Source organism: Heptranchias perlo, chromosome 2, assembly GCF_035084215.1.
Source record: "Heptranchias perlo isolate sHepPer1 chromosome 2, sHepPer1.hap1, whole genome shotgun sequence".
NCBI lineage: Eukaryota > Metazoa > Chordata > Chondrichthyes > Hexanchiformes > Hexanchidae > Heptranchias > Heptranchias perlo.
This window is the reverse complement of record NC_090326.1, coordinates 44,842,392-44,857,491: the sequence shown is the minus strand read 5'-3', so window position 1 is coordinate 44,857,491 and position 15,100 is coordinate 44,842,392. Positions and strand designations below refer to the sequence as shown.

At 43.1% G+C, this 15,100-nt stretch overlaps 1 protein-coding gene across 2 annotated transcripts in view; it reads right to left on the bottom strand.

Annotated features, from left to right (window-relative positions):
• Nucleotides 1-207: 207 nt before the first annotated feature.
• The window catches only part of ulk4 (unc-51 like kinase 4), a 548,729-nt gene continuing 533,836 nt past the window's right edge, over nt 208-15,100 (bottom strand). For both annotated transcript variants that reach the window (XM_068001818.1, XM_068001817.1), the window contains exons 36-37: nt 6,164-6,252; nt 208-742 (exon numbers count right to left, since the gene is read on the bottom strand). In XM_068001818.1, the coding sequence (XP_067857919.1) occupies nt 679-742; nt 6,164-6,252 (153 nt within the window). In that variant the 3' untranslated portion in view covers nt 208-678. The remainder of the gene's footprint in view (nt 743-6,163; nt 6,253-15,100) is intronic.

Here is a 15,100-nt window from a genome sequence, read left to right as displayed (position 1 = left end):
CCCCAAACACAAATAAATGTTCTCCAGACATCGTAGTATTATTACTGTAATATGAGGATTTGTTTCAGTGGCCTCGGGAGCAGAGAATTCTTTGGAGTTGCCAGCTCCAGTGACGATTGATAAAATGACTGATAAAATAAACACTACAGCACTTTTAAACAGCATATCCACAGTAAAACAGTAAAAAAATTGATAAACCACTGCGTATTATCTTAAAATGTAATAATCATTTTATTTCTTTGTTACAGAGTTACTAATTCTAGACTGTTCACAGAAGTACAGAGAAGAGTAACATTTCTCAAAACAGCCACAGAGTGGGCATCCAACCCCAGCTGCACAGAGAGAAATTCACGTCCAATGTGTCATAAGTAATAGGAAAAATACACTAACAGTGTGGAAACATTTAGGAAACGCTGTATTTCAATGTCATTTGTACCAAAACTTCATGTCATTTCAAAAGAGGTCAAAAGATTATTTGTTGAAAAACAATGACCTTTTAATTTTTTTTTGCTTTTCCTTTCTTCCCAATTTTGCAGAAGTTTGCTTGAAGGAATTGCTCTCGTGTCAAGCTTTACTTGTGCCCAAACAAAACCAGCCAACGTAAAGGTCAGTAGACAAAACCCATTCCCCCATCAGTCCTAAGTAACAGTGTATAGTTGAGTTGCAGTAGCTTCCTGATCACTGATCAATGAGTTTCAGGATTTCAGAGGCCAAAGATGCAATGGCAATGTCAGCGTGCGAGCTGGAAGAAATAGATAAAATACTGTAAGTAACCAGAAAAAATTCTACATCCCCCATGACACATATGATTAAATCAGGTTTGGATAACTGTGAAGAAAAATTAAGTGACTGAGTTCGTAAGATTGCAGCTTGCCATATCCTTTGTACTCGCCCTAATCCGCCATCCCCTTATCTCCTCTCCTTAAGCTATTGACTCACACAATGGTTCAGATTCATAGATGCTAGAAGCCACCAGGTACCTTGCTCATATGGCATTCTGTATTTGTGAGCCTAGATGATGAATATTGACAGGCTGTTCTATTGTGAGGGAATCACAATCAACATCATTCCTGTCCTTGCTTGATGTCCACAGAGGCACACTTTCTGGTAGAGGTTACTGCATACCCATCGGGACCCCGTCTGTGTTAACCTCTACCAAGTTCAAGGGCATCACGACCAATTGTAGTTCCACTACTGGGACATTGACCGTGATCAGATAACTCAGCACGCACTGCGGATCTTCCTGGCTCAGCACTACACTGGAAGGTGCATTTAGTTCTCACTAAAAGTAAAGTGAAATAATGGCCCAGAAATTGCTTTTAAAGTAACGGTGAGCCTAACAGCGCTCACCGTTATTAGTGGTGAAATCAAAGAGCAAGTTCCGGCAACCGCACATGCGGAGTTAAACGTGGAAATCCGGAACTTGCGCTTCCTGGTTCGCCGGCGATGTGACAGCTTCATCTTAAAGCAATATCACTGGCTGCAATCAATGGAATCAACAGATCAGCGCCAACTTGCTCTCCTGCCCAGCTGGAAACTAACTAATCTCACCACAAAACAGGTAGTCTCAGTTTTTTAAGTCTGAACTAAGTTTTAACAGTATGGTAAGTCTTAATAACTGCCAAACAACCTCTCAGGCATTAGAATTAACTTCTAAAAATGTGGAGTTTCATTACTCCTGATCTTAATATTTTTTGGACGTTTAAAAAAAATTTAATTAAAAAATTAAAATTTTAAAAAACTTTTTCCTTGTCTCTTTTATTTCAGTCTTTTAATCTTATCCTCTCTTTATTTCACTTTCTCTATGTCATTTTATAATTCCTTATTTCGGGCACATCTGGGTTTTTAGTCTGCGTTGTTTGTGAATGAACTGCATTTCCTGGTTCTCACAGGATGGCTTGCTTCAAGCTGATTGGTTGAAGGGCCTTAGAGATCCATTATTTGAACTCTCAGTTCAAGGAAGTTGCTGCCAAAAAGAACACGGTAACTTGGTGGGTGAATTTAAATCTAATGAATGGCGACCACTCCTGGTTCACCGCTCGGAGAAATTTGCTGGCTAATGTTTATTTTGAAACAAAATCATTCTCATAACTGCTTTATTCCATTCACAAGCAAGACTATTATTCGAACATACTCATAATTTATCAGGTCCTAGAAGTTAAATCAACTGGGTATTTGCACTACTTCTCATTGTGTATCCTCCATCTTTATGAATCTGCTTTTCTTTCAGGAATATCTCTTTGTCAACAGCAGTTCCTCTGTTTTTATCAAGGAGACCGTATATCATTCTGCATCTCTGCAAGAGGGCAAAGTAGGCATGCTGTACAACAATATCATGTTTGTGGACAATAGAGGATCCTTTCTGGGCTCTGTCAGACCTTTTAAAGCATTTAGGCTGTGATTTGAGACATTGGTATAGTGTTGCAGTAATGAAAGCAACATGGTAAGCTATGCAATTATGGTGGGCTGGCAGCCATTAGCCTCACCCTGTGCATATACTGTATATCTCTGGCATGCAAGTACCCTCCAAATCATTAGCACTACAGTGAAAATGAAGAATTGGCAAAATACAGTCACAATTCATTAATGTTCGGTGCAGCAGAATAAGGGAATGATTTTTTTTGGGCTGAGGCTAAGGAAGCAGAGATACACTTGCCATTGGATAATGCACAATAAAAAAAAAACGAGCACAGACATGAGGTAAGTTAGACCACTGTGAGGGAAGGGAGAAAAACACCTGTCTGGGTTTCCACTCCTCACCACTACCTGTCTCCTGGTGGAAACTGTGCACGTGTGGATGCTGGCTGAGGACAGGATTGAGCATGGGTTGTGATCCCCCCTATAGTTAAATGACCAGCAATAATCACCGTATGGCTCATACGTGGCCACTTGGACGGGGTACCAGAGAGCTAATAATGCCAGTGGAACCATATCTCAGTAAAAGGTAACTCTGCACAGATGAAGGCGGGGTCTTTTGATCTGGATGGCTCAATTTCTCGAAAGGAAAGCACCACTGTATTAGAATTATGTCAATCTCTGATACTACTTGGTCTCAGGATCCAACTCCAGATGGCAGGCCTCAGTTTAGTTCATGAAAATAACTCGAAGCTTCACCGACTCTATTAATTTCCTGTGGGGCTGTGTGCTGGTCCTTTGCCTCTGCACTGTATTTTCAACTAACTTGCATATTTGAATTTGAGTTTTTAAATGTTTTCTCTTAAGTGCAGCCAACAACAACCAAAGTGCAAACCTGCCAGATTCACTAAGGCTGATGTACATGAAGACCTGTTTTTATCGGGTGACAGACATCAACATCAGTCTACTCTCAATCATCAGCAAAGTGATGGAAGGTGTCGTCGACAGTGCTATCAAGCGGCACTTACTCACCAATAACCTGCTCACCAATGCTCAGTTTGGGTTCCGCCAGGACCACTCAGCTCCAGACCTCATTACAGCCTTGGTCCAAACATGGACAAAAGAGCTGAATTCCAGAGGTGAGGTGAGAGTGACTGCCCTTGACATCAAGGCAGCATTTGACCGAGTGTGGCACCAAGGAGCCCTAGTAAAATTGAAGTCAATGGGAATCAGGGGGAAAACTCTCCAGTGGCTGGAGTCATACCTAGCACAAAGGAAGATGGTAGTAGTTGTTGGAGGCCAATCATCTCAGCCCCAAGACATTGCTGCAGGAGTTCCTCAGAGCAGTGTCCTAGGCCCAACCATCTTCAGCTGCTTCATCAATGACCTTCCCTCCATTCATAAGGTCAGAAATGGGGATGTTCGCTGATGATTGCACATTGTTTAGTTCCATTCGCAACCCCTCAGATAATGAAGCAGTCCGTGCCCGCATGCAGCAAGTCCTGGACAACATCCAGGCTTGGGCTCATAAGTGGCAAGTAACATACATGCCAGACAAGTGCCAGGCAATGACCATCGCCAACAAGAGAGAGTGTAACCACCTCCCCTTGGCATTCAACGGCATTACCATCGCCTAATCCCCCACCATCAACACCTGGGGGTCACCATTGACCAGAAACTCAACTGGACCAACCACATAAATACAGTGGCTACAAAAGCAGGTCAGGGGCTGGGTATTCTGTGGCGAGTGATTCACCTCCTGACTCCCCAAAGTCCATCTACAAGGCACAAGTCAGGAGTGTGATGGAATACTCTCCACTTGCCTGGATGAGTGCAGCTCCAACAACACTCAATAAGCTCGACACCATCCAGGTCAAAGCAGCCCGCTTGATTGGCACCCCATCCACCACCCTAAACATTCACTCCCTTCACCACCGGCGCACAGTGGCTGCAGTGTGTACTATCCACAGGATGTGCTGCAGCAATTTGCCAAGGCTTCTTCGACAGCACCTCCCAAACCCGTGACCTCTACCACCTAGAAGGACAAGGGCAGCAGGCACATGGGAACAACACCACCTGCACGTTCCCCTCCAAGTCACACACCAACCTGACTTGGAAATATATCGACGTCCCTTCATGGTCGCTGGGTCAAAATCCTGGAACTCCCTACCCAACAGCACTGTGGGAGAACCTTCACCACATGGACTGCAGCGGTTCAAGAAGGCGGCTCACCACCACCTTCTCAAGGGCAATTAGGGATGGGCAATAAATGCTGGCCTTGCCAGCGATGCCCACATCCCATGAATGAATAATAAAAAAACCCTACTGATACCAATATAAATGTAGCTATAGTAATCCAAATCTACCATGGTATCTGGGCACTGGGGCAGGTGCTAACTGCATAGTGATACCAGGCAGTGAATTACAATGGCATCCTATCAATCTGAGAAAGAAAATACTGTAATGTATATTCAAGAGCTAAGGAACAACCTACCTAACAGAAAATGTACTACCGGCTTTTCAAGCATCTACGATTCTGCTGCTGGGACAAAACAGTAGCCTAACTGTAAACGTGGCCGACTGGTGCACAGATTCCAATCTCCTCACAGTCTGAACTTAACAAGTACCAGCGTAAAAGTGCCTTTTGTGACAAAAGAACTCCAGTGGAATCCACCATCAGTAAAGAAAAACAAAAGTATTGCTTGAATTCAATCTCCACATCTGAAATGTGGATTTAGAGGCTAGGCATGACTTTTTTCATTAAACTATCTCTCTTCCTAGTTAGGTGCTATGTACCACTCTAGCACCGTGTCTCCCTATTGAAAGGCTTCTCCCACTTCTGCCCTTGAAGGTCCTTTTACCTTATTGTTTCGACCCCTGGGGAGTGACGCTCAAATGGCCTCCATTTATACGGTATTGCTCTCCTTGTGATACTGCTCTTCCTGCTAAGGTCTTTTGGAGGCTGATTCTTGGGACGGAGACGCATCCTGATGCAACTGTGTGCTGTGTCAAGACACATGCAGAGCAGACGGGTCTGGAATTGGCGTGGAGCAAAATAGTATCATGGCACAAGCATGCAGACACAAAGAACTAGCTGCATGCATTTGGCGGCCCAGAACAGGAAGCACCTAATCCAACAGAAAATTGCAAAGCCCACAGAAATCCGGGTCTGCAAAGATGTTTTAACTCTGGAGATGGACTTCATTATATTTACAATGGCCATTGATGGCAGGAGACGTGCACGTTTGCCATTGATGGTATTCACTTCAGGTAAAATGCCTAGAAGTGTCCATCAGTGTATGAGAGGAAATTGCCAATTCATCCATCTGTTTTCCCGTTCTCCTTCTGTCAATTCCTTCAATTTTTGAGGTGAAACTAGGAACTCATTATGTTATCAATGTCTGTTTGTTTTTAAATATATAAATATTATTATTTCAAGGACATACTTTGTGGGTTAAAATAATTTTCATGCAACTCTGATACTTCAAAAACGTACTATTCAATTTGGGGAAATAAAAGCTCAATTCAAAAGCAGCAGACTACTCAACAGTAAGCTAGTACCTGGCTGTAAATGAAAGCAACAACTTTCAGAATCTTTCATCGTGCAACCCAACCCCGAATTGCATCAACAATTGATCAAAGCCAGCCTCAATAAAAAGCTGGAGGCTTTCAGAGACTAGTTCAAGTGAAGTCTTACTCCAGTAGCAAAGCACAGTAACACGATAGGTCTGTGCTATGCATCCGGTAAAAAAAAAGTTGGATTCCCATTCAAAGGCTTGGAGATTCCTTTAGGCCTGAGGGTTCTCACCTGGCAGCTTGGGCTAGCCTTTGTAGGGTTTGAATGAGAATGTCTCCTTCACTCTTGAGGCTTTCTGCATGTCTCTCGTTAGAGCTTACCTGGCAAAAAAAAAAGGAAAAACAACATTTATTAATTTGAATAGGGAGAGCGGACATTGTGTTAATTGCTGATTTGAGATCCATTCAAATATGTTATACCAAGAACATTTAAGACCTAAAATTGCTGGGACCTCCACCACTGGACTTGCGGTGAGGGGGAACTTACAGGATGATTTTAATACTTGGGCAGGTGGCCTACACCTGGGTAAGCGGAAGAGAGGCACCCCTTCCCCCCACTAAATCGAGGTCCCAGAAATTGCTGCACAGAAGAAGACAGCTTAATGTGTGAAGAATAAGTGCATTAGTAAGTGCGTTAAATCCCTCCTCCTGCAGGGAGCAAAGGGGCTGCAGTTGGAGGGTAATCAGTTCCTCTTCCCAGGATGGAACCCACATTTGCTCTCAGCAGGCATGGTTTTTGCTCGGCACCACAAGGGCGGACTGGGTGGATCTCCAGAGGTAACCTGGGAACACCTTCAAACAGCTGGCTGCAGACGTTGGCAGAAACCCGGAACAAGCCCAGCACCCTTGACAGAATCATAGACCTTGTAGATCCATGATACTGCTGCTGCAGTAAGGGAACCAGTTTTAATAATGTCATCATGGGGAGCTGATCCTGTACATTTGATGTCATTAGAGCTGTCTGCAGGAGTGAAGCCCAGCATGACTGCGGAGACCCAGACTGAACGTAAAATGGAGGAGAATGGCACGTGGACAGCATTCTCCCAAAACTAGATGCACTATAGCTGTGAAGATAAAAGCGCCTATGTTTACAAGGGCAAATTTGATGCTGCCATGTTCGCTACATTACAACAGTGACTACACTTCATAAGTACTACATTGGCTGTAGGACGTCCTTAGGGTTGTGAAAGGTGCTATGTAAATCCAAGTTCTTTCTTTCTAAAATAATACCTAAATAAACAGTTTTCTACACTTCACTCCCAACAGTCCTAAACAATATAGATGAGACCATGAAGTAATTTAGTTTGCTCAGTGAGAGACAGCACTTAAGGTGTGCAATCATATGCCTCTGACACAGAAATCTACACTGGGATCTGAAAGTAAAACACAGTTGAGTAAAAATATTTCCCACTAGATTTCACAATGGTCAATGTGTAACAGCATGGTAAGATGGAAGCAGCCAAGTGTTTATAGTAGCAGCTGAATCTTAATGACAAGCCTACATGCCCCTGACATGAGGAGTGCTGGCGATGTCTATGTAAAAAAAACTACCAGATCACAACCTTTCTGATTGAAGAGCTTCAATGTCACAGGTGTTGTATGTGACTGTCTTGTTTGCAAAGACGTGTTGTCACTTTTTAAATTGCATTTTGGGTATCTCTGGATGGATATATGGCCTCAACGTGAGGTCCCAGTTTATATTACATTAGAGTCATTAGCTAGGAGAGACTCATATCTCATTTATCTTGAGACCCTGCCATAATCTAGGTTTAATACAAGCTGTGTAGATGGATTGAGGGTAGTGCTGCATTTATATTGTTGGGCAGCTCCACAGAATTACATTATTATCATTTTGCACATTTTTTTTGGGATGGGGCGGTAACAACAGGAGTAATTGAGCAATTAGGACAACACTGGCCTGTTTGGAGGAAATTAAATTGTGAGTCCACAGGCAGTTTATACTGTTACATTGATTCCTGTGCCAGATGACCCATAATCAGGACCCGTTGCACATAGTATTGAAGCAGAGTGAACCCAAACTCCGATTATGGGACTTCAGAACCTGATGTGATGTAAAAACTGTTCAAGGCAGACAACAATGGGAATGCATCAGTGGATATTAGTCCTTTGACAAAGTTAGTGTAGTCTCCTCTCTCCCAACCATAAAAACAAAACTAAAATCTTACAGAGTCAGCAGAAGAAAGTCCTGCCTCGTCCTGGAGTACACACAGGCCACATTAGTACCTAAGACACCATCCAATATGTGAGCCCGGAGTTGTACATCCTTCTACTTGCTTGCACCCCTTAATAGTTGCAATGGGCAGGAAAGAGGAGCACAGTTTCCTTTTAAGCATTAGGTACTAAATACCCAATTTACTTAGCAGTGTTATCAAACTACTGAACAATGTCAAGTATGATGGTTGAAAAGCAATGGCAAACATTTAAAGAGATTTTTCAATATTCTCAACAAATATACGTTCCATTGAGAAATGAAAACTCCATAGGAAAAATGATCCACCTGTGGCTAACTAAAGAAGTTAAGGATAGTATTAGATTAAAAGAAGAGGTGTATAATGTTGCCAAGAAGTGTAGTAAGCCTGAGGATTGGGAGAGTTTTAGAAATCAGCAAAGGACGACCAAAAAATTGATAAAAAGGAAGAAAATAGAATATGAAAGTAAACTAGTAAGAAATATAAAAACGGATTGTAAGAGCTTCTACAAGTATATAAAAAGGAAGAAAGTAGCAAAAGTAAACGTTGGTCCCCTAGAGGCTGAGACAGGAGAAATTATAATGGGGAATCAGGAAATGGCAGCTGCGATAAACAAATATTTTGTATCTGTCTTCACAGTAGAAGACACAAAAAGCATACCAGAAATAGGGGGAACCAAGGGGCTAATGAGAGTGAGGAACTTAAAGTAATTATTATCTGTAGAGAAAAAGTACTTGAGAAACTAATGGGACTAAAAGCCGATAAATCCCCTGGCCCTGATGGCCTATATCCGAGGGTTCTAAAAGAGGTGGCTGCAGAGATAGTGGATACATTGGTTATGATCTTCCAAAATTCCCTAGATTCTAGAACGGTTCCAGCGGATTCAAAGGTAGTAAATGTAACCCTGCTATTCAAGAAGGGAGAGAGAGAAAAAACAGGGAACTAGAGGCCAGTTAGCCTGACATCAGTCGTCGGGAAAATGCTGGAATCCATTATTAAGGAAGTGGTAACAGGGCACTTAAAAAATCATAACATGTTTAGGCAGAGTCAACATGGTTTCATGAAAGGGAAATCGTGTTTGACAAATTTATTAGAGTTTATTGAGGATGTAACTAGCAGGGTAGATAAAGGGGAACTAGTGGATGTCGCACATTTGGATTTTCAAAAGGCATTCGATAAGCTGCCACATAAAAGGTTGTTACACAAGATAAGGGCTCATGGGGTTGGGGTTAACATATTAGCATGGATTGAGGGTTGGTTAACAAACAGAAAACAGAGAGTAGGGATAAACATTTTCAGGTTGACAGGTTGTAACTAGTGGGGTACTGCAAGGATCAGTGCTTGGACCTCAGCTATTTACAATCTATATTAATGACTTGGATGAAGGGACTGAGTGTAGTGTATCCAAGTTTGCTGACAATACACAACCAGGTGGGAAAGTAAGCTGTGAGGAGGACACATAGAGTCTGCAAAGGGATATAGACAGGTGGCAGATGGAGCATAATGTGGGGGAATGTGAGGTTATTCACTTTGGTAGGAAGAATAGAAAAACAGAATATTTTTTAAATGGTGAGAAACTATTAAATGTTGGAGTCTAGAGAGATTTGGGTGTCCTGGTACAAGAAACACAAAACGTTAGCCCGCAGGTACAGCAGGCAATTAGGAAAGCAAATGGCACGTTGGCCTTATTGCAAGGGGGTTGGAGTACAAGAGTAAGGAAGTCTTACTACAGTTGTACAGGGCAATGGTGAGACCTCACCTGGAGTACTGTGCACAGTTTTGGTCTCCTTATCTAAGGAAGGATATACTTGCCTTAGAGGCGGTGCAACGAAGGTTCACTAGATTAATTCCTGGGATGAGAGGGTTGTCCTATGAGGAGAGGTTAAGTAGAATGGGCCTATACTGTTTGGAGTTTAGAAGAATGAGAGGTGATCTCATTGAAACATATAAGATTCTAAGGAGACTTGACAGGGTGGATGCTGAGAGGCTGTTTCCCATGGCTGGAGAGTCTAGAACTAGAGGGCATAGTCGCAGGATAAGGGGTCGGCCATTTAAGACTGAGATGAGGAGGAATTTCTTCACTCAGAGGGTTGTGAATCTTTGGAATTTTCTACCCCAGAGGACTGTGGATGCTGAGTTGTTGAGTATATTCAAGGCTGAGATAGATAGATCTTTGGACTCTAGGGGAATCAAGGGATATGGGGAGCCAGCAGGAAAGTGGAGTTGAGGTTGAAAATCAGCCATGATCTGATTGATTGGCGGAGCAGGCTCGAGGGGCCTTATGTCCTACTCCTGCTCGTATTTCTTATGTTCTTATGTCTAGTTACCTATAAAAGGAGGTTAATTGCCCTCTTCCAGGCAATTTGTAAACAAAATGTGTCCATCACAAATACTGTTTAAATGGTTGCACGCCACTTCCCAAAGTAATAGCTGATTGGAATATAGGTACTACATAAATGTGATGCTCCAGCATGTTTTTTTCCTAGTATTTATATTAAAATTAAAGTGATTAGGACCTAGAATGCAAAACTACACAGAATCACTTCTGATGAAAGGTCTTTGACCTGAAACATTAACTCTGTTTCTTTCTCCACAGATGCTGCCTCACTTGCTGAGCTTCTCCAGCATTTTCTGTTTTTATTTCAGATTTCTAGCATCGCAGTATTTTGCTTTTGATCATATAACAAATTGTTATTTGCATGGAGCTTTATCTGAAATGCACTGACACACACAGTCCAGAGCCAAACTCCTGGTTTAGCAGCAAGAAATGGAGGTAGACTCTTGTTAGGGGCGTTTGTAATAGTTTCTGGTTTTGCTCAGTTCTTATCAGGAATCCTAATGTAGCTGGATGATATTTATTCCCTCTATGTTCAAGGATGAAATGCAGAAGTGAACAGATTTTCATTTATAATCAACACTTTAAAAAGGCACCATCTTGATGAAGAATGTTTGGCAAACCTTTTTTGTTTATTCCTATGCACATGTTTAGTATTGAAGTAAATTGTGCCACCTGTGCCGAGCCACTGCAACAAAAATCACATACAGCACTTCTTTACCAGTACAAAAAGATTTGCTCAGGCACTTTTTCCATGAAGACACTGCATCTTTAACTCACAGTCTGCCTGTAGATATGCCAATTCCCTTTCTCTTTGCCAATTTTCTCTTCTTCCTCTCCTAAGGGATTACTCTCTCACCACCTTGCCCGACTGTCAATTTTCATGTGAGCAACAACGAGTGTCATCAAGCTAATTAACTTAAGGAGGGAGGGGGAGGGAGTGCATCACAGTCCAGCCCCATCCTGTCCTCACCTGAGGTCCACATGACTGCTGGGTAGTGATCATAAATGGGAACCTTGACTGATTGCCCCTTCTTTAACCCACAGGCAGATGTCAGTTGCACCATTGTTAGGCTGAGATCAGCCACTTAGCACAGACTGGGGATCAAACCTGGGTCTTTCTAGTCTGTTTGGCTTAAGCTACACCGAGTGCCTTTAACCACAAGGAATCAGGGGAGCTAGTCCAATATCTTTTACTTGCATTACATATGCTATGGGTGGTTTTGTGCAAGTCAATACTAAGATCTGTACGATTGCTACGTAAGATAGTACTACACTAAGTTTTTTATGGTTGCTGAGCTTTTTATGTAATTTATGCTCATTCTTTGCTTAGGTCGTTACTTCCTTTGTTTGAAACCTGGCGATGTTGTACCAGAATGGAAACAAGTTAGAATTTCATTTCCTGGAGAGGATTAGTATTTGGGGAGGGGAATATTACATTACTTTTGATCTCAAAGTCCAGGTTTATCTGAAATTCTAACTTGACTTTATTCTGTTGTTGGGCAGTGACATTTATAGAACAGATGCTCAGCCATTTTAGTACTAAGATCATGCAGGCCTCACTTAGCACATTTTACTCCTCTTTCCATACACAAAGTGATATGTTTCTAATTTTATTTAATCATGTTGGCCGTTGAAGTTGTATACTTACTACACCTGAGGAAAAAAAATCTCAACACATCCAGATTGATATAATATTAGTCCTCCTCCTTCACCAATGTTTTTGAAACAAATTTAGAGCAGGTAATAGAGCAGTTCCTCAAGGCAGTGCCCTAGGCCCAATCATCTTCAGCTGCTTGATCAATGACCTTCCCTCCATCATAAGGTCAGAAATGGGGATGTTCGCTGATGATTGCACAGTGTTCAGTTCCATTCGCAACCCCTCAGATAATGAAGCAGTCCGAGCCCACATGCAACAAGACCTGGACAACATCCAGGCTTGGGCTCATAAGTGGCAAGTAACATTCGCGCCAGTCAAGTGCCAGGCTATGACTATCTCGAACAAGAGAGAGTCTAATCATCTCCCCTTGACATTCAACGGCATCACCATCGCCGAATCCCCCACCATCAACATCCTGGGGGTCACCATTGACCAGAAACTTAACTGGACCAGCCATATAAATACTGTGGCTACAAAAGCAGGCCAGAGGCTGGGTATTCTGCGACGAGTGACTCACCTCCTGACTCCCCAAAGCCTTTCCACCATCTATAAGGCACAAGTCAGGAGTGTGAAGGAATACTCTCCACTTGCCTGAATGAGTGCAGCTCCAACAACACTCAAGAAGCTCGACACCATCCAGGACAAAGCAGCCCGCTTGATTGGCACCCCATCCACCACCCTAAACATTCACTCCCTTCACCACCGGCGCACTGTGGCTGCAGTGTGTACCATCCACAGGATGCACTGCAACAACTCGCTAAGGCTTCTTTGACAGCACCTCCCAAACCCGTGACCTCTACCACCTAGAAGGACAAGAGCAGCAGGCACATGGGAACAACACCACCTGCACGTTCCCCTCCAAGTCACACACCATCCCGACTTGGAAATATATCGCCATTCCTTCATCGTCGCTGGGTCAGAATCCTGGAACTCCCTTCCTAACAGCATTGTGGGAGAACCTTCACCACACGGACTGCAGCGGTTCAAGAAGGCGGCTCACCACCACCGTCTCAAGGGCAATTAGGGATGGGTAATAAATGCTGGCCTCGCCAGCAACGCCCACATCCCATGAACGAATAAAAAAAATATATCTGGAAGATAATGATATTAGTGGCAGCCTTGAGTCAGTGGTAGCACTCTCACCTCTGAGTCAGAATGTTGTGGTGTCAAGCCAAACTCCAGAGACTTGAGCACATAATCTAGGCTAACACTCCAGTGCTGCACTGTCGGAGGTGCTGCCTTTTGGAGAAGATGTTAAATTGAGGCCCCATCTGCCCTCTCAGGTGAACGTAAAAGATCCCATGCCACTTTTCAAAGGAGAGCAGGAGAGTTCTTCGAATGTCCTGGCTAATATTTACCCCTCAACCAACTTCACTGAAACAGATTATCTGGTCATTTGTCTCAGTGCTGTTTGTGGGACCTCACTGTGCGTAAATTGGCTGCTGCGTTTCCCTGCAATACAATAGTAACTACACATAAAAGTACTTCATTGGCTGTGGAGCGCTTGAGGTCGTTGAAGGTGCCATATAAATGGAAATTCTTTCTTTCTTCTAAAAGAGTAGATTTTCAGTATAGATGAATGTGAGTTGCTTTCTTTTTCCAGATATGAGTGGAGCATGGAGGCAGATTACATTTTATATTGAATGCCTAAACTGGTTTCATTTAAGCATTTCTGCACCGTGACTAGATCCCTTCTCTGGTCATTTCATTTAATTTGTGATTGACAAGAACAGATTCTAGAGCGTCTTCTCATGCTTTTTATCTAATGGCTAGAAATCTGGCTCCAGACAGCTTTTTGCATGACAATGAAACCCTGGCAGCTGTCCGCAATGTAATGCCGTTTTATAGCAACGAGTGGCTCGAATAATCTGGAACTGCAGTAACCTGCAGTGTGATTGTACAAACAAAACCCCTTCTTGTGAACAGCAGTTATTAACTGTTACCCTAGTGACCCCACCACAGATTCCCAGCCAAGCAGCCTATCTGGAAAAACAATAAAGTAATAAACCTGAAATATTAACCCTTTGCTGTCACAACTGCTGCTTAATAAACCAAGCTGTTGGTTTAACAGATTTTTTAGCATAGTAGCAATAGCATCAGTTTTTGAGTGATCTACATTAGGTTTACAGAATATATGCAACTGGTTAACTCAGTTTTCTGTTTTAATATTAAAGTAGAGTGCTAATAAGATATTTTTTGTGGAGGGCTTTTGTAATCAGGTCGCACAGAAATTGGCAGCTAGAAAAAGGAAGCAGTAATTCTTTGTATATCTGTTTATGATTTTTCCGAATCAGTGACACAGAGGAAATATTCCCCCCCCCCCCCCCCCACATTTAAAAACACTGCAGTGGGGGCTGCAGTGGGAGGTAATCTAAGATTTTAGAAGAGACAAAATTGAATGTATTGTAGTTTTTTTCTTATTCGTTCATGGGATGTGGGCGTTGCTGGCGAGGCCAGCATTTATTGCCCATCCCTAATTGCCCTTGAGAAGGTGGTGATGAGCCGCCTTCTTGAACCGCTGCAGTCTGTGTGGTGAAGGTTCTCCCACAGTGCTGTTAGGTAGGGAGTTCCAGGATTTTGACCCAGCGACGATGAAGGAACGGCGATATATTTCCAAGTCGGGATGGTGTGTGACTTGGAGGGGAACGTGCAGGTGGAGTTGTTCCCATGTGCCTGCTGCTCTTGTCCTTCTAGGTGGTAGAGGTCGCGGGTTTGGGAGGTGCTGTCGAAGAAGCCTTGGCGAGTTGCTGCAGTGCATCCTGTGGATGGTACACACTGCAGCCACTGTGTGCCGGTGGTGAAGGGAGTGAATGTTTAGGGTGGTGGATGGGGTGCCAATCAAGTGCGCTGCTTTGTCCTGGATGGTGTCGAGCTTCTTGAGTGATGTTGGAGCTGCACTCATCCAGGCAAGTGGAGAGTATTCCATCACACTCCTGACTTGTGCCTTGTAGATGGTGGAAAGGC